Source organism: Geotrypetes seraphini, chromosome 10 (assembly GCF_902459505.1).
Source record: "Geotrypetes seraphini chromosome 10, aGeoSer1.1, whole genome shotgun sequence".
Lineage (NCBI taxonomy): Eukaryota > Metazoa > Chordata > Amphibia > Gymnophiona > Dermophiidae > Geotrypetes > Geotrypetes seraphini.
The window spans coordinates 26,617,621-26,638,257 of record NC_047093.1 but is presented as its reverse complement, the minus strand read 5'-3'; the positions used below and the strand labels follow the sequence as shown (position 1 = coordinate 26,638,257).

Sequence of the window (20,637 nt, the reverse complement as noted above, 5' to 3'; positions counted from 1 at the left end):
GACTTTTCCTCCAGGAACTTGTCCAAACTTTTCTTAAAACCAGCTACGTTATCCGCTCTTACCACATTCTCTGGCAACGCGTTCCAGAGCTTAACTATTCTCTGAGCGAAAAAAAAATTTCCCCCTATTGGTTTTTAAAGTATTTCCCTGTAACTTCATCGAACGTCCCCTAGTCTTTGCAATTTTTTGACGGAGTGACAGATCGATCCACTTGTACCCGTTCTACTCCACTCAGGATTTTGTAGACTTCAATCATATCTCCCACTCATGCATATTCATTGTGGATATCCTGAAAACCTGACTAGCAAGGGGGTACTCCAGGACCAAGTTGAGAAACACTGCTATAGACAAGTACCAGGCAATCCAGTATTTGAAATTATTACAATGATTAACATAGTAACATAGTAGATGACAGCAGATAAAGACCCGAATGGTCCATCCAGTCTGCCCAACCTGATTCAATTTAAATTTTTTATTTTTTCTTCTTAGCTATTTCTGGGCAAGAATCCAAAGCTTTACCCGGTACTGTGCTTCGGTTCCAACTGCCGAAATTTCTGTTAAGACTTACTCCAGCCCATCTATATCCTCCCAGCCATTGAAGCCCTCCCCAGCCCATCCTCCCCCAAACGGCCATATACAGACACAGACTGTGTAAGTCTGCCCAGTACTGGCCTTAGTTCAATATTTAATCTTATTTTCTGATTCTAGATCCTTTGTGTTCATCCCACGCTTCTTTGAACTCAGTCATTGTTTTCCTCTCCTCCACCTCTCTCGGGAGCGCATTCCAGGCATCCACCACCCTCTCCGTAAAGTAGAATTTCCTAACATTGCCTTTGAATCTACCACCCCTCAACCTCAAATTATGTCCTCTGGTTTTACCATTTTCCTTTCTCTGGAAAAGATTTTGTTCTACGTTAATACCCTTCAATTATTTGAACGTCTGAATCATATCTCCCCTGTCTCTCCTTTCCTCTAGGGTATACATATTCAGGGCTTCCAGTCTCTCCTCATACGGCTTCTGGCGCAAGCCTCCTATCATTTTCGTCGCCCTCCTCTGGACCGCCTCAAGATTAAAGAACTAGTTAAACTGGCACTAACTACTGGTATGCTAACTACGAAGAAGGCAGCTTTTCTAGTAAATAATCATCCCAGTACACCCTTCATCTATTGTTTACCTAAAGTACGCAAAAGTTTGTCTGCAGTTCCCGAAAAAGGAGCGCGGATTGAGACATTCGGGTTTTACTTCCATTGAAAGCAATGGAAGTGAGGAGGACAGATTGAGACATCTGAGTTTTGCTTCTATTGAGGAAGTGAAACCTGGATGTGGATGTCTCAATCCGTCTTCCTTTTTCTGGAGCCATATGGTAACCCTATTGGCTTCTGCAGCTATGTTAAACCAGGGTAAAGCTGAACTTCCTGGAACTGCTGCTTGCAGAGATGAGGTCAGATGCCGAAAACAAGCACTCTGGTTTTTGAATTCGATGTAAAAGGAAGTAGGCTTGGAGACTAAGAGCACACTTCCTTTCGGAACTTGCTTAGCTGTTGCTGCAGAGAGAGGGGCTCACAAGGCATAATTACAACATACAGGCTAAAAGGCATTTCCCACACAGGAAAGCTAGGGACCTCCTTCCACTTCAAAATCACTGAGCTCTGGAACAACCTTACCTCCCCTCTTCGGAACTTGAGCTCTCTCCAAGTTTTCCGCAAACATCTGAAAACCTGGCTTTTCTCAAAAAATGTAAGTCTCCCTCCAACTTAGGAATCAAGGAAACTCTTCTATCTTGGCATCCCAAGTCCTCTAAATTTTCTTCACACTTCTACCTCTAACCCTCTGTTTTAGTTCCTTCCTATTTCTCCTACTGTAAACCGCGTCGAGCTCTACGAACGTGGAGATGATGCGGTATACAAACCTAAGGATTAGATTAGATTAGATTAGATACAGACAGAGCCGCAGGCATGGGCCACTTGGCAAGAAGGGCTCTCTGTGGTGCCGGTCTTGTTCATACCCGGTATAAGTTTGGTTTGCCCTTGTATGCTTGCGCTTGTCAGGAGCTAGCCTTGGGGTAGAATCAGAAATGAAACATTTCCAGAGCTGCTAAGCTACCCGGTTCTAGTCTGGAAACTTTCTGGCCTGTCTTGGTTTCGGACTTGCATCCCAAAATATTGTGGAATTTTTAGTGTCCAATTCTGTCTATTTATTTCAGTGCCGCAAATCCCTTAGTCTTAGAGAGATTTACATATTCCATCTCCGTTGAGTGTAGATTTCTCGTGCATATGGATATTCTGAAAACTTAGCTGACTGGGAGTCCCAAGGGTTAGACTGCAAATCATTGCTTTATTGGAAGAGTTGTGTCTCACTATAGGACAGGGATTCTCAACCCATTCTTTGGGACATAAGCCAGTCAGTTTTTCAGGATACTCACAATCAATATGAATGAGATAAATTGACATGCAAATTGTGTGCAAATCTGTCTCATGTGTATTCATTGTGGCTGTCCTGAAAAACCAACTGGATTGAGAACTCCTGCCATATGGAGAAAGAGAACAATAAGAACATAAGAACTGCCACTGCTGGGTCAGACCAGTGGTTCATTGAGCCCAGCAGTCCGCTCCTGCGGCGGCCCTTAGGTCAAAGACCAGTGCCCTAACTGAGGCTAGCCTTACCTGCGTACGTTCTGGTTCAGCAGGAACTTGTCTAAGTTTGTCTTGAATCCCTGGAGGATGTTTTCCCCTATGTCAGACTCCGGAAGAGCGTTCCATTTTTCTACCACTCTCTGAGTGAAGAAGAACTTCCTTATGTTCGTATGGAATCTATTCCCTTTTAACTTTAGAGAGTGCCCTCTTGTTCTCCCTACCTTGGAGAGGGTGAACAACCCCGAGTCCTGTTTCCTTTCCAAAACATAAACATTACATAAAATCAACTTATAGACCACATACCATGACGATCTATGTGGTTTACAAAAGATTAACCTAAGTCACAAATAGAACTCTGAAGAAATTAATTACCCAGAAATCTAGAGAACAAATAAGTCTTAAAATGCCTTCTAAAACCCAAGTATGACATGGATAGGAAGAATAGTTGCTTAAAATCTTTGTCTCAGAGGGTGGCCTGATAAGACAGTGTACTAATACTATTAATTCTCTGGGCCTCTTCTCCCTCAGATTGAGAGGGGACATGATCGAAACATTCAAGGTACTGAAGGGAATAGACTTGGTAGCTGAACTGGAACGTACGCAGGTAGGGCTAGTCTCAGTTAGGGCGCTGGTCTTTGACCAGAGGGCTGCCGCATGAGCAGACTGCTGGACATGATGGACCTCTGGTTTGACCCAGCAGTGGCAATTCTTATGCTCTTATGCTACCAGATACACGCAGTGCTGTACAGAGTCACAAAGTGTAAGAAAACAGTTCGACAGAGCTTACAATCTAAACTGGCAAGACGGACAAACAGGATGTCATGGATGCAGTTAAGGGGAATGGTTAATCAGCTGGTTGGGTTGGAGGGCAGAGGAGTAGGGTTAAGGATTGAAAGCTATATGTTTGTGATATCTTTTAAACTTACATCCCTTCACTGAAGGGTAAACGAAAAGAGCACGAGCTTTGGGGGAGTTTTTTTTGGATTAAAGACTGTGAATACATTTAACACAGGGATCTCAAAGTCTCTCCTTGAGGGCCAAATCCAGTCGGGTTTTCAGGATTTCCCCAATGAATATGCATTGAAAGCAGTGCATGCACATAGATCTCATGCATATTCATTGGGGGAAATCTTGAAAACCCGACTGGATTGCGGCCCTGCTAACAGTTTTGAGGGTACCTGACCAGTTATAATCCATCTGTTTCATTTTTTTCCCTGTGATAAAGCACCCTCTACGTAGACACACCACCCACCAAACCAGTGACGAATGCCAGCTATGTCCATGGAACCTCCCTGACCCCGCTTCTGCAAAAGACAGTGGGTCAGTGTCTGGTGGAGACGGCCAATCGATTTCCAGAGCGTGAGGCATTGGTGACCTCATGGAACGGGGTTCGTAAGACATTTGCACAGCTCAAACAAGAGGTAATGTTTTGCACAAAGGAATCTCACCAAATCTTACCTGCTTCTTTCTGTCCCTCAGTACAGCATATCACAGCCAGTTAGGCAAGGAGCAACCAGTTCACATTAGCTACCCTTCCGAAATTAATGTCTGACATTGAAGACAAACTAGGTTCTAATTTTAGATAATGTTGAAAACTGAATAACTCTTTATACATTGAAATACACATAAAGAAAGAAACTCAGTTTTTATGGTCAGCATTAGAGAATATAATCAAAAAACAGCAAGGGAATATATTTATCCAAGGTGATACTTATAAATCACTGTTGTACTAATCACCTTTGTTTTACTTCAAGCACTAATTTCAACACAAAGCTGATGTGGTTAAGTGAACACTCAGACCCGCAGCTGAGGTCCGGTGAAACAAGTTCACGGAGCAGCTGTTAAGGAGACCATCATTGTTGTTCACAGTCTCCTCCACCAAACAAAGACTAAATAACCACACACAAACTTGAAGAAAATAAAATAATAAATTTAACAGCAACTTAACTTTGAATGGTGTAGATGGTACACATAACTGCTCCGGGCTCCTCCGTTTATTCACAATACCGACCCCCCAACCTAGGTTTCACCCGCTGGCTTCTTCAGGAGGGGTACTACAATTACAAGATGACTCAAATCAACACTGCACCACACAGCTTACTAACTAAATAAGCACTACATTTTGAAATACTCTCTCTGCATCTTGTAATTGTAGTACCCCTCCTGAAGAAGCCAGCGGGTGAAACCTAGGTTGGGGGGTCGGTATTGTGAATAAACGGAGGAGCCTGGAGCAGTTATGTGTACCATCTACACCATTCAAAGTTAAGTTGTTGTGAAATTTATGATTTTATTTCCATTTAAGTTTTATTTTTTGTTATTTAGTCTTTGTTTGGTGGGGGAGACTGTGAACAACTATGATGGTCTCCTTAACAGCTGCCCTGTGAACTTGTTTCACTGGACCTCAGCTGTGGGTCTGAGTGTTCACTTAACCACATCAACTTTGTGTTGAAATTAGTGCTTGAAGTAAAACAAAGGTGATTAGTACAACAGCATTAGAGAATGACAAGGTGACAAAATTTATCACCGTTCCCGTCCCCGTCCCCGCGGATAACCGCGGGAAATCATCTTCATGTCATTCTTTAAGGAGAGAGGGAAGAATCAGAGTATGAATGGCCACAACCACTGACCCGCAAGCTTTGCTTTGAAGAATGCTGGTGTAGAAGGACTGAGGTTGAAACAGACACTACAGAATGACAGTCTCTGGTATCCAGAGCAGATATTGTGATGTCATAATGCCTCATTCCACCAGTGCCTAAGAGCCAATCACATCAGTGATGTCACAATGGCTTCATTATCCTTGGCTCACATAAGAATCAGAGTATGAATGGCCACAACCACTGACCCGCAAGCTTTGCTTTGAAGATTGCTGGCGTAGAAGGACCGAGGTTGAAATAGACACTAGAAAATGGCATGGGATTATTTCCCACGGTTATCCGCGGGGACGGGAACGGTGATGAATTATGTCACCGTGTCATTCTCTAGAGCATGCTACAGTCAGCAACCCTTGTAAAACCGTTAGGTTAAGTCAAGTGGCATGAATTTCCAACTAGAATCCATTCTTGAAGGTCCTTGGTATTCTTGTTGATCGGACACTGTCCTTACTTCATCAGGTAAATAGTATAGTTAAAAAAAGGCATTTATGGTACTGATGATAGAAGGATCAAACATCTGCTTAATTTTGAACAATTTTAAGTTGCTCGTCCAGGCATTATTGATGATACAACTGGACTATTGTAAAATCATTTATGGTCCAATCTTTTTTTTTTTTTTTTTTAAATATATTTTATTGAGCAAATCAAGAAAAAACACAGAACACAACAAAAGGCAGCCGTGCCAAAAGAGCAATAATACACCACGGCAAACCAGGTCCAATCTTTTTTATTGGAGTGCAAAGTTCAATTTATTGTATCTAGAAAAATATAAGTGGACATATTGTATTGTAAGTAGTAATTAGTAACCGTGTAAGTCATCCGGCGTACTCAAAATGGTTCAGTGGCGGAAATCTATGATTTAGACTAGAGCATGACACAGGGACAAATTTTCCCCTGTCCCCGCAGGAACTCAATTTCCCCACCCCGTCCTCACGAGTTTTGCTGCTGTCCCTGTTCCCGCCCCATTCCTGTAAGCTCTGCCTTAACTGCACAAGCTTCGAACACTTGTGATTTACAAGTGTTTGAGGTTTGTGCAGATGAGGATGGAGCTTAGGCATTGGTGGAATGAGGCATTATGACATCACAATCTGAGCTCTAGAATGTTGCTACTAAGGATTTTAAAGTGTTTGAGGCTTGTGCAGATGAGGACGGAGCTTAGGCATTGGTGGAATGAGGCATTATGACATCACAATCTGAGCTCTAGAATGTTGCTACTTAGGATTTTAAAGTGTTTGAGGCTTGTGCAGATGAGGACGGAGCTTAGGCATTGGTGGAATGAGGCATTATGACATCACAATCTGAGCTCTAGAATGTTGCTACTCATGATTCTAAAATGTTTGAGGCTTGTGCAGATGAGGACAGAACTTAGGCATTGGTGGAATGAGGCATTATGACATCACAATCTGAGCTCTAGAATGTTGCTACTTAGGATTTTAAAGTGTTTGAGGTTTGTGCAGATGAGGAAGGAGCTTGCAGGAATGGGACAGGCACAGGAAAATAACTCGCCGGGATGGGAAAATGAGTTCCCGTGGGGACGGGGAAAAAATTGTCCCCGTATCATTCTCCAATTTAGATCTGTTGCACATAAGGTCCCAATCTAGGACATACTTGTAATAGGGATTCGCTATGGACAGCAACTTGTCAGCCACATGTAGGTGATGTAATCTGCCATAGAACATAAGAACATAAGCAATGCCTCCACTGGGTCAGACCTGAGGTCCATCGTGCCCAGCAGTCTGCTCACGCGGTGGCCCAACAGGTTCAGGACCTGTGCAGTAGCCCTCCATCTATACCCCTCTATCCCTTTTTCCAGCAGGAAATTGTCCAATCCTTTTTTGAACCCCAGTACCGTACTCTGCCCTATTACGCCCTCTGGAAGCGCATTCCAGGTGTCCACCACACGTTGGGTAAAGGAGAACTTCCTAGCATTCGTTTTAAATCTGTCCCCTTTCAATTTTTCTGAATGCCCTCTTGTTCTTTTATTATTTGAAAGTTTGAAGAATCTGTCCCTCTCTACTTCATGATCTTGTAGGTCTCTATTATGTCTCCTCTGAGTCTCCGCTTTTCCAGGGAGAAGAGCCCCAGTCTCTCCAATCTTTCAGTGTATGAAAGGTTTTCCATGCCCTTAATCATTTGTGTCGCTCTCCTCTGGACCCTCTCAAGTATTGCCATATCCTTCTTAAGGTACGATGACCAATACTGGACACAGTACTCCAGGTGCGGCCGCACCATTGCCCGATACAACGGCAGGATGACTTCTTTCGTTCTGGTCGTAATACCCTTCTTAATAATGCCCAACATTCTGTTTGCCTTCTTCGCGGCTGCTGCGCATTGTGCCGTTGACTTCATTGTTGTGTCCACCAGCACACCCAAGTCTTTTTTCAAGGTTACTTTCCTCTAATACTAATTCCCCCATTTGGTAACTGAACATCGGGTTCTTTTTCCCTATATGCATGACCATGCATTTCCCGACACTGAAGCTCATCTGCCATTTATTCGCCCACTCCTCCAGTTTGTTTAGGTTTCTTTGTAGGTCCTCACACTCTTCCGCAGTTCTAACCCTGCTACAGAGTTTAGTGTCATCTGCAAATTTTATAACTTCACACTTCGTCCCCGTTTCCAGGTGATTAATAAATACATTGAACAGCAGCGGTCCGAGTACCGACCCCTGCGGAACTCCGCTCGTGACCCTCCTCCAGCCCGAATAGTGACCCTTCACTCCAACCCTTTGCCTTCTGCCTGCCAACCAGTGTTTGACCCATCTGTCTATGTCCCCTTCCACCCCGTGGTTCCACAGCTTCCTAAGTAGCCGCTCATGGGGTACCTTGTCAAAGGCCTTTTGGAAGTCGAGGTAAATGATGTCTACGGGTTCCCCTTTGTCCAACTGGCTGTTTACCCCCTCAAAGAAGTGCAGTAAGTTTGTTTGGCACGATCTTCCCTTGCAGAAGCCATGTTGGCTCACTTTCATCAGCCCATTTTTTTTCGATGTGCTCACAGATGCTGTCCTTTATCAGTGCTTCTACCATCTTGCCCGGAACCGATGTCAAACTTACTGACCTGTAGTTTCCCGGGTCTCCTTTCGACCCCTTTTTAAAGATAGGTGTAACATTTGCTATCTTCCAGTCCTCCGGGATCTCGCCATTTTCAAGGATAGGTTGCATACTCGTTGGAGTATTCCCGCTATCTCATTTCTTAGTTCTTTTAGTATCCTAGGGTGGATTCCGTCCGGGCCTGGTGATTTGTCGCTTTTCAATATATCTATCTGTTGGAGGACATCCTCATGGCTCACCTCTATTGTTATAAACCAAATAATTCCCACTTAACCTAACATGTTAGTGAAAGTTCAATTCTAATAGCAGGAATTGGCCTCAGTAGTGGAGCCTACGCGTAGTCGAAATCAATGAATTGAGACCGCTTTCAAATAAACATTGAGCAGCAACGACTTGTTTCCCAAATTATCTGGCCCTGATGCAGTGGGTTTGAGTTTGTGCCCACGAAACGCTGGCCACGTTGGCTGTTTTGAAATACAAGTGCTGACTCAAGATAAGTAGGCTTTTGGAATAATGAATGTTGCCTAGTTTAAAATAACTATCAATAGATATAATAGAAAGCAGGCAGTTTCATGAGAAATATATAATAATGTAATGAAAGGAGTAGAATGACAGAGTAGTGAAAGGAATAGAATGAGAGTGTAATGAAAGGGGTAAAATGAGTTTAATAGAATGTTTTAATGATAATAAGTTATAAAATTGGAAAAAGAAAAAATAAGAAATTTATAGCAGATTGGATTTTTTTGAATAAAGTAATTTAACAGGATTAAGGCCAATGATTGGAGAATAAGGAGCAAGGACAACTACGCTGAATACCCCAGTCATTGATTTCGACTACGCGTAGGCTCCACTACTGAGGCCAATTCCTGCTATTAGAATTGAACTTTCACTAACATGTTAGGTTAAGTGGGAATTATTTGGTTTATAATATTTGGTTAAGTTTTTCCACTGGGGAACTTTTGTATTTAGTGTGTCACCTCTATTGTTGACAGTTTTTCTTCTTGGTCTCCATGGAAGATCACGTCGGGTTCTGGTACACTGGATGTGTCCTCGCTTGTGAAGACTGACGAGAAGAACTTATTTAACCTGTCAGCTACTTCTTTTTCCTCCTTTATCACTCCCTTTCTGTCTCCATCATCCAACGGTCCTACTTCTTCCCTCGCCGGTTGCTACCCTTTAACATATCTGAAGAACGATTTGAAGCTGTTTGCCTCCCTGGCTAGCCTCTCTTCGTATTCCCTTTTTGCTCTCCTAACCACTTAATGACATTCTCTTTGGCGTTTCCTGTGTTCCTTCCAGTTTTCCCCAGTTTGGTCCTTTTTCCATTTCCACTTCATTGTTTATCCATGCGGGGTTTTTTGTTCGGTTTTTTTTTGCACCCTTTTCTAAATCTGGGGATGTACATATGTTGCGCTTCTTGCACTGTGCCCTTGAATAGAGACCAGGCTTGCTCTACGGTTTCTGTTTTCCTTGAGCTGTTTCTGAGTTTTTTCCTTACCATAGCATCATAGTTCCCTTTCTTGAAATTGAACGTTGTCACTGTGGTTCTCTTCCCTTTTGCTGTACCTACTTCTAATTTGTACTGGATCATGTTGTGATCGCTGTTTCCTAGTGGTCCTACTACTTCCACTTCTTTTGCAGGTCCCCCTAGTCCGTTGAAGATTAGGTCAAGAGTGGCATTCCCTCTTGTTGGTTCCTTGACAAGCTGATCCATAAAGCAGTCCCTCACAGCCTCTAAGAATTCTGTTTCCCTCACACAGTTCGAGTTTCCAATACTCCAGTTTATCCCGGGGTAGTTAAAATCTCCCATTACTGTCATGTTCCTGTTTTTGCCTTCACCTGATTGACTCATCCTGCTTGTTCATAGAGAAAGGAGGTATTGCTTACCTGTAATGGGGATTCTCAATAGATTGCAGGATAAGTCAGACTACGGCACCTTACATCACCTAAAAGTGGCTGACTCATCCTGCTTTTCCATGGAGAAAGCAAAGTTGTTTACCTGTAATGGAGGCTCTCTGTGGACAGCAGGATATGTCAGACACACGTAGGTGATGAAATCCCGTGGCACAATATGCCACTTTCACATGGCTGATTCATTTACATGTGACTGACTCATCCTGCTTGTCCAATGGAAAATCCTTAGTTCAGCTCTAGTAAGGGTAATTAACTGAGCTCTCTTGGGTATTGCAGGTTGATCAATTAGCAGCTGGACTCCTGGCCCTTGGTCTGAAGAAGGGAGACCGACTGGCTGTTTGGGGTCCCAATAGCTATGAGTGGATTCTGTTGCAACTTGCCACAGCTCAGGCGGGCATCATTCTGGTAAGGAAACAACTTCCCTATTTGCAAGTCATGGATAGGGAAAGGCCATCCTCTACATATTCCGGAAATAGGGAAGAGTCAAAATACTAAAAAAAACATATACTTCCCTATATACCGGGTGCCCACAGAAACACTCCTTGATTTGAAATGGTTACAAAACCAAAATTTATTGGAAGATTCTTTCACCTTAGAGGCTACAGTTTCATCAACTCATAAAGATTCATATGGTATCTGTTGATTACAGACACTCAATGTATATTGGAAGTTCGTATACCTTTCTCATAGGGAACGGTGATATGTGGAACGCACATTGCTTCGGTAACCTTTTTGACGGTAAACAAAAATAAATTATTCCTGATATTAACAGTCAGCAACTGGAAAAACTTCACTCTTTTGAGCTTCCATTTTTGGTGGGCAACTGTATGCCTCTATTATCGACATGAAGCTAATGTAGCTGAAAGATCTGGGAATATGGCCTCCTTTGTAGAGGTGTGGGGCCCTTTAGAGGGTTTTGTTAAGCAATATATGTGATTGCATGAATGACCTCACAATAAAACAGGGGAAACAATTCCACAGAAATCGAACAAGCAAGAGCAAAGTGGAAATAAATGTCCAATCAGAATGGTGCACAAAAAAGTGTCTTTCAACTCATCTGATAAATCCAATGGTCTTTATTCATCCAAAATAATTCATACATCCAAAGCAACTCAATGACTCGACATGATCATGTTTCGGCCATCCGGCCTGCATCAGGAGTCTACAAATTATATATATAGACAATAAAAAGTAAATAAACATAATTATACATAAAAACATAAACAGCAAATATTAAAAATATAAAAATATTATGTTAAAAAACAGCAAAGAATAAAACCAAATAACATATCAAAAGTACAGCATTGTTTAAAACAAGGACCTACTATGTCTGCATAAATTATAAACAACCATAAAAAAGCTTTTTATCAAAACGAAAATTAAAATTAACCTAAAAACAAATAAGCTCTACATAAATAATACATTAAAAAATGGCCTCCTTTGTAGAGGTGTGGGGCCCTTTAGTAATATGTGTGATTGCATGAATGACCTGCCAGAAAAATGGGAAGGTGGGGGGTTTGGGGAAGGGAGGGATGGGTAGATAAGATATTGATGTGTTTCTGCAAGGATTTCCTTAATGTATGTATACATATGTTATGATCAATTTGTGAATTGCATTATTCTGTAAGATGTTAAAATTTTATAAAGATTGAACTAAAAAAAAGTCCAAAATTCAGCACTTAACTTGCTAGGAAGAACCACATATAGAATATCAGCGCTTAACCCAGCTAAGTGTTGACTCCACCCTCCCCAGAACACTCTCAAAATAGCCAGTTTCGGCTTCGACGTTGAGCTGGCATTTTCCGTTGCACCATCTGGTTAAGTGCTGCTGAATCTGCCTAGTCAGCGCCGGAGAGGCCTACATGTATGTTATGTTATGTTAATCATGTTTTCTATTCCGCCTGTTCCTATTCAGTTCAAGCTCAGATTACTTTACAAGAGCTTAAGGGTCATTACCCAGGAAGTTACAATGGACAGTTTAGTTTGACATAGACATTCAACAGAATTGCTTGTACAGGTAGAGAAGTACAGTTATTAATACAGTTAGGTCATAATTACAAATACATAGTTACAAATTTAAGTAGGTCATCTTTGGGCCATTGTTCTTCAACCGCCGGTCCGCGGACCGATGCCGGTCCGCAGGAAATTTCTGCCGGTCCGCGCAGGGCTGGCAAAATTAAAATGACCATAGGTCCGTTTTCAGACCTCCTGTCCCGTTGTCCCGAAGCTGTGCTCGGGGACAACGGGACAGGCGATCATTTTCTGTCCCTCCCTCCTTCCTTTCCCCGGGTCCCCTTCTCTTACCGCCCTGCCACTACTGCTAAAGCCGACAGGAAGTCTTCTTTCCGACGTCAATTCTGGGCCAGCCAATCGCACTTTCTTGTTTGAAGAAAGTGTGTGCAGAGTGTATGCAGTCTTTCTTCTTGTTTGAAGAAAGACTGCACACACTCGATTGTTCCCCTGGACACTGAAGAAAAACATTGTTTGAAACATACATGTCGGGAGAGGTGGCATTGATGAACATTTGAGAGCTAACCTCGAAGCTAAGTAGCTAAGTAATAAGATTAAATTAGAAGAAAAAGACATCAAGTAAGGAAATGAAGGAAATTAAAATGAAATACAATGAAGAAATAGTTATGGAATTATGAAATTAAGAATAAGTATGAAACTAAATGAATTTTAGAGTTTTGAGTAAATAAACAATAAAGTGGACTGATGAAGACAAGAGATTGCTGGGCATTATTCAAGGTCCAGTTGATATCCGAAGGTCCATACAAATGAAAAAATAAAGAATTAATATATATATACATATATTATGAAGTACCGTATTTTCACGCATATAACGCACGCGTTATACACGATTTTACAAACCGAGTATAACCATGCGCGTTATATGTGTGAGCGCATTATACAAATTTTTTTTTTCAGTGTGATCCGGCATCCCCCTGCGAACCGGCATCCTCCCCCTCGCTTGCGTCACCCCCCCTCCCCCGCGATCCTACATCCCTCCCAGCACCCCAAAGACATCGGTCGCTTATCCGATTGGGCACCGGCACCAGCACCAATGCATAGGACGTGCCAGTGCCCGAAGATCCTCCCTCGTTGGGCTGGGCTGGGCTGGGTTGTGCGAGGGAGATCCTCCCTCTTCCCTGTGCCGGGCTGGACTGGGCTTTGAGCATTTGCGCATGCTCAAAGCCTTCTGGTCTCGCTCTCTCCGAGATTCCAGAGGGAGTAAGCGGGAGTGGCGGGAGGAGGTTATAGCAGCATGCGCGGTATATGCGTGTGCGTGCTATATAAAAATTTTTTTTACACAAATGGTTTGGACCCACGCGCTATATGTGTATGCGTGTTATACACGTATGCGCGTTATATGTGTGAAAATACGGTATACGTTAGTACTAGACCAATAATCTCTTTACAGTGTATATGGGGCCACAATATATAAACAGGCACCATATAGCTTTACAATATTAGAGATTTAAAAAGAGTACAGAGAATATTTAGTGATTTAGAGAGAAGTGCATAAGGACTACACTAACAATTGGTTAAGATTTATCAAGTAAATTCATTGTGTGGCACTGTTAACATTTGAAAATGAATAAAGATTTATTTTTTAAAAAAAGCGTGTTTGTGGGATGGGGGAGGGGAACACTGCCAGGGTTCCATTCTACAGTCAGACAGAGAAATTGCAGAAAACATCTGTTAGCATGATGTCTGGATGTTTAGGGAGCAATAAAAAGAAGTTATTCAGCTGGGGGGGGGGGCTTGAGTTGTAACATGGGGAAATGTGATGAGAGGCAGTAGGAGGTAAACTGAAGAAAGTGCAAAAATTAAAATATGTTCTGTTGACAAGAAAGACTAAATTGAATTTGTTTTTATGGTATAAGATCTTCTGCTGTAGTAAACTGGACTTGTTCCCAAATTGACATGTTTAAGCAAGCATTCATGTGCTGAAATACAGAAGATTATTTGTTTCAGGAACACTGAGTCGGACAAAGTCTGATTCTGTTGAGACCTTTGATAAAACAGCCCCTGGTCAAACCTTTCTTGGCACAGATCTCTTGCATGGTGTCTGTGTGAGGGACAGTTTAATCGTTGGCTTGATTGCTCTGCACTGCAACTTTTCATCCCAGAACCTAAAAACTTGTGTAGTGGATGGGTGAAAAACCCTGATGGTTATTCGATGGGATCAGTAGGGCTACTCCGTAAGCAATAGGAAGAGATTCCTCTGAGATGCAGCGATTTCAGAACACTGAGACTGTTCACATGTTAAGCCCTGGGTCACTGAGCTGGCAAAGACACGTTTAATTGGTGAGTATTTAGTTGTGAGACAAGTTGAGCTTTAACTTGCCTTTTTAGTGTACGTGAGTAGAGGTGAAGGTCATCCAGACAGGAGAGAATTTCTGTTAGTGGCATGTTCAATGGTCATTCCAAATACCCAAGATGACGACCAACCTGGGAATGTAGCCCAAGGTTATTGAGCGTAGAGATGTTAAGAAGGTTACTGGGTCAGGCCAATGGTCCATTTAGCCCATCATCCCACCTTCATGGTGGTCAATCCAGGTCACAAGTACCTGGCAAAAACCCAAAGAGTAGCAACATTTCATGTGAAATCTCCAAAGAGGAGCAACATTCCATACAGAATCTCAAAGAATAGCAAGATTCCGGAATCCCAGAGAGTGACAAGATTCTAGAATCCCAAGGAGCAGCAACATTCCATACAGAATCTCAAAGAATAGCAAGATTCCGGAATCCCAGAGAGAAACAAGATTCTAGAATCCAAAAGAGTAGCAACATTCCATACAGAATCTCAAAGAATAGCAAGATTCCGGAATCCCAGAGAGTAACAAGATTCTAGAACCCCAAAGAGTAGCAACATTCCATACAGAATCTCAAAGAATAGCAAGATTCCGGAATCCCAGAGAGTAACAAGATTCTAGAATCCCAAAGAGTAGCAACATTCCATGCTACTGATCCTGGGCAAGCAGTAGCTTCCCCCATGTGTGTCTCAATAGCAGACTATGGACTTTTCCTCCAGGAACTTGTCCAAACCTTTTTTAAAACCTGTTATGTTATCCATTCTTACCACATCCTCTGGCAATGCATTCCAGAGCTTAACTATCCTCTGAGTGAAAAAAATATATATTTTCTCCTATTTATTTAAATGTATTTCCTTATAACTTCATCGAGTGTCCTCTAATATTTATCATTTTTGATGGAGTAAAAAAATCGATCCACTTGTACCCGTTCTACACCACTAAGGATTTTGTATACTTCAGTCATATCTCCCCTCAGCCGTCTCTTTTCCAAGTCGTATGAGAGGAGTTCCATCCCCTTTGTCATCTTGGTCGCTCTTCTTTGAACCTTTTCTAGTTCCACTATATCTTTTTTTGAGATGGCAGCCAGACTTGAATGCAATACTCAAGGTGAGGTTGCACCATGGAGCGATAAAGAGGCATTACAACATTCTTAGTTTTGTTTACCATCCCTTTTCTAATAATTCCTAGCGTCTTGTTTGATTTTTTGGCCATTGCCACACGTTGGGTAGAAGGTTTCAGCATATCGTTTACAATGACACCCAGATCTTTTCTTGGGCACTGACCCCCAAGGTGGACTCTAGTATCTGGTAACTATGATTTAGGCTATTCCCAATGTGTATCAGTTTGCACTTGTCCACATTAAATTTCATCTGACATTTGGACGCCTAGTCTTCCCATTTCCTAAGTCTGCATGCATTTTAACAACTTTGAACAGTTTAGTTCCATCTGCAAATTTAATCACCTCACTCATCATTCCAGTCTCCATATCATTTATAAATACACTTCCCCCTCCCTATTCGCGGTTTCGATTCTCTGCAATTTTTTTTTTAGGGGAGGGAAAACCTGCATTTCGGACCTTCCCTGCCTCCCTCCCGCCTTCTTCCCGGCATCCTTACCTGGTGGTGTAGCGGGCTTTTGGGGCAGAAGCAATCTTCCTACGCTCCTGCCCCGTGCAGATCACCAATAGGAAATGGCTGCCGTGAGCTCCCGTTGTAGTCTCATAGGGAGATGACCCGGTATATAAACTGAAGATTAGATTAGATTAGACCAGTGGTCGGCAAACTCATTAGTCAAAAGAGCCAAAGATCAGCAGTACAATGATTAAGATTTCTTTTGAGAGCCAAATTTCTTTTCAAGAACCATGTTTTTAGGAGTCAGTTTTAACATTAAATAAAACCAGATATGGCAAAAGTCATTTAAAAGCAGCCAATCAGTATGATGGGCGGGAAATATTGTCCAATATGAAAGGAGGGGTTCGCAGTTTTCTCTGCATGTTTGGTGGTGGGACCGATGTTGCTCCTCCTTTCCTCTTTCCACTCCCTCCCTTGCCCCACAAGCATACCGGGGGCCGCCGGGTTTCCTGAACACTACGTAGAAATACAATAGATGTATGGGACTAGGAGGGACAGTCGGGTGCTATAGAAAAGTGGTGAAATCTGCACAATCAAACCTGTAAGGATTGCTAGATGTCTTTCAGCAGCTCCTCTCCCTCCCTCCCCCTTACCTTCGTGGCAACTTTCTTTTTTTTTGTCTTCCAGCTGCCCAAGCCGGCTTTCATCGAGTTGCGTGTGGCTGCCGAAACTTCTCCTCTGATGCAACTTCCTGTTTCTGGTTGCGTCAGAGGAGAAGTTTCGGCAGCCACACGCGACTTGATGAAAGCCGGCTCGGGTAGCTGGAAGATAGAAAAGAAAATCGCCATGGTAAGGTAAGGGGGAGGGAGGGAGATGCCCGATCAGTGACCGCGCGCTTTCCCTCCCTTAACTACAGGAGACAAGGTCAGTCACCGTGTCATTCTCTAGCAGAGCCGCACTCAAGTGGCTAAAGAGCCGCATGCAGCTCGTGAGCCGCGGTTTGCCGACAACTGGATTAGACCATCTCAGGTTCATAAAACCTTTAAAAGCATTTCTGTAGCAAGACAGGGCGCCAGCCCTGAAGTAACTGAAATGGTAATTGCAAAAGCCCATTTCTAAACTGTCTAATGCAGTGTTTTTCAACCTTTTTACACCCGTGGACCGGCAGAAATAAAAGAATTATTCTGTGGACCGGCGGTTGAAGAACACTGGGCTAAGTCGTGGGCCAGACTCCGCCCATCTCTACCCAATCTCCACCCCAGACCCCGCCCCCATAATAGTACTAATTGCACCTTGCACGTCCTGTGCCTCATCTGGAAGCCTTCCCTCTGACGCTGCAACGTCAGAGAGAAGGCTTCTGGTTCAGGCGCAGGATGTCCGTTGGAGCCACTGTCCATGGCTTTGCGCATTGAATCAGTTAGGAAGAGGGAGCTGGATCGAAGATAACGCCGCATCGATCGCACTGTGGACCGGCGGTTGAAGAACACTGTTTTGGGCCTGATGCACATGCTGGCCCTGTGGACCGGCAGGAAATTTCTGTGGACCGGCACTGGTCCATGGACCGGTGGTTGAAGAACACTGGTCTAATGCAACTTCTGGGACATAACGATGAGCCAAAGATGACCTACTTAAACTTGTAACTATGCATTTGTAACTATGACTTAACTGTATTAATAACTATTCTGATCTACCTGTACTAGCAATTCTATTGAATGTCCATGTCAAACTGTCCATTGTTATTTCCTGGGTAACTGACCCAACCTCTTGTAATGTAATCCGACCTTGAATTGAATAGGTAAAGGTGTAATAGAAAACCTGATTAACATAGCATAAGATAACATGACATTTAACTCTACCCTCTGTTTTCTGTCCAATGACCAATTCCTAATCCACAACTGAACATTTCCTCCTATCAAGGGATACCAGATGTCCGGATTCCCCCGGACATGTCCTCCTTTTGAGGACATGTCCGGGGTCTGGACGGCTTTTCAAAACCCGGCAATTTGTCCGGGTTTTGAAAAGCTTCCCCCCAAATTGTGTGGGACAAGAGGGCATCCGCGCATGTCTTCCTGCCCAAACAGAGCAAGCAGCGGGGGCGGACCTAGGGCAGGATTAGAGACAGGACTGGGGTGTAACGGGGCGGGCCTGGGGGGTCTGGATTTTACAAATGTAAAACCTGGCAACCCTACTCCCATCCCGTGACTCGTTTTCTCAGGAGCCTCTGATCTGATTGGCTGAGGCAGCCCTTTTGGGGTACAAATTCCTTCAGTGAAGGAATGATGCTTCTGACAAGAAGCTTTGATTGAGGCCTCCTCATCTCAGGAGAGGGAAGAAGATGTCATTCATGATCTTGAGGTATTTTTGATTGCTCCTCATTAATTTCTGGTCTCTTCTTCATTTCTAGGGCTCTGTGAACCCTGCTTATCAGTCCCATGAGCTGGAGTATGTTCTGAAGAAGGTAAGCAGTGGGTGATTGTGTCTTGATGTATCTGGAAGAATAAGGTTTTAAAAATTATTAAAGTTGGGTCAATAAAGATAAATCCCAATCTGTAGAAACTCTTGGTGCTTTTTTCTGGTTATTTATTTGATGTACTTTGTCCCTCTACATGTTTGATGTCTCTGGCACCCTGCCTCAAGAGTCCATGGTGGGAGTTGGATTTATGCTTTACAAGCACACTATGGGACTCTTAAGAACATAAGTGGTTCATCGTGCCTAGCAGTCTGCTCCCACAGTGGCCCTTAGGTCAAAGATCAGTGCCCTAACTGAGGCTAGCCTTACTTGCGTATGTTCTGGTTCAGCAGGAACTTGTCTAACTTTGTCTTGAATCCCTGGAGGGTGTTTTCCCCTATAACAGCCTCTGGAAGAGCGTTCCAGTTTTCTAACACTCTCTGGGTGAAGAAGAACTTCCTTACGTTTGTACGGAATCTATCCCCTTTTAACTTTAGAGAGTGCCCTCTCGTTCTCTCTACCTTGGAGAGGGTGAACAACCTGTCTTTATCTGTGTGTTACCTTGATATCCCTATTATTTCTTGCGAGAAACCTCCCTCCCCCATGTACCAGGGTTTAAAAACTGGATACAAGGAAGACACCAAGGACTGCAGTCTCAAAACGGCGCCAGAATCAAGCCAGTGCCTGAAAAAAAGGCACCAGACGTAGGTACGGCGCCGTTTTGAGAATCGCAGTCTGCGCTGAAGATAGGCATCAGAAACGTAGGCCAGGGTTTTACAGACCTACATTTCCGGACCCTATCTTTGACATATAATCATTCTTAGTGGTGTCAAACGTCAACCACGCCTCTTGACGTTCAGTGCCAGTAAGCGTCTGCATAGACCTAATTCAGGCACCTATCATTGTGGTATTTCTCTTTGACCATTATATCCTGTGGCATTTCAGTTCCAACAGATAAAACACTGGATGGAAGAAAACGACATAGTGGTCAAAGAGAAATACCAAAATGCTACTAATTATAGAGGTGCCAGCAAGTATATTACATCTTTTTTTATTGAAAATAAATTGCAAGAGCAATTAAAGTGTTGCAGAAAAGCTCAATAGTTCGTGTTCGTATGATTATCGCAGTAACAACTTCTAAAACTCGCTGAAACATGTCCCTTCTCCCCCCTCCCTTTAGCAGTTGAAAACAATGTTATAGATAATGATAAGAATCAACCAAAAAGATATAAACAACCAGACAACAAGATAATGCTTACAGAACAAAACTACTGCTACAGAGAATAAAAAGCAAGCTGCATTCAGTACAGTTCAAGTAGCAGACATCCTAAGTCCACCCAACGGGAGGAGCTCCAACAAGACCAGATCATAAATAGTGTTGTCGGGGCCCTGGGCTCTTATGGGCCCCGAAGAACATTTTAGAGGAGCTCCCCCAGCCAACTTGAAGTCTACCCAACAAACAAACACCCAAAAAACAACAAATAATCAAAACAAACAAAAATAGATAAATTTTTGAGGAATAACTGGGAGATCCGTAGGAATAATAAGGCTTTCCCCCACTGCTCAAAAACAATTCAGACTTTTAAAGTGTTAAGAATAAGGCTACGGGTTTTAGGAGACAAGGAATATATACAAGGACCCCAAGCTTGCAAAAAGAACTTTGATTGTCAAAAAGAAGCACGCACCCGACCCTCTCAAGCAGCATCAGAGTATGCAGACGGTTACACCAAGCCCAATAAGATGGGGCGTGTTCTGATGTCCATTCCCCCAGAATGATTTTCCTAGCCACCAATTCCGCCTTCTGCAGGAGTAACCGGCCAACACTAGGGGGGAGCTGAAAGGCATCGCATTTATCCAAGAGAAATGCCACCAGAGTAAAAGGTATAAAGCGGCCCAGCAGCAGCTGCTCCAAATACCAGACCACCCATCTCCAAAAGGTCTTAACCACTGGACAACTCCAAAAAGCATGAAAGAAAGATTTAGGAGCACCATTTCATTTTTCACATTGGGCAGATTCCGCTAAACCAGAGTGACATAATTGAACACGCT

General features: G+C 43.1%; 1 protein-coding gene across 4 annotated transcripts in view; it reads left to right on the top strand.

Moving 5' to 3' along the window:
• ACSF2 (acyl-CoA synthetase family member 2) overlaps positions 1 to 20,637 on the top strand; it is a 131,621-nt gene that overhangs the window by 7,662 nt on the left and 103,322 nt on the right. For all 4 annotated transcript variants that reach the window (XR_004540863.1, XR_004540862.1, XM_033960851.1 and 1 more), the window contains exons 2-4: positions 3,860 to 4,055; positions 10,526 to 10,654; positions 18,544 to 18,597. Coding sequence is in view for 2 of the 4 variants with exons in the window: in XM_033960851.1 (XP_033816742.1) it covers positions 3,860 to 4,055; positions 10,526 to 10,654; positions 18,544 to 18,597 (379 nt within the window). In the remaining 2 variants the exon portion in view is untranslated. The remainder of the gene's footprint in view (positions 1 to 3,859; positions 4,056 to 10,525; positions 10,655 to 18,543; positions 18,598 to 20,637) is intronic.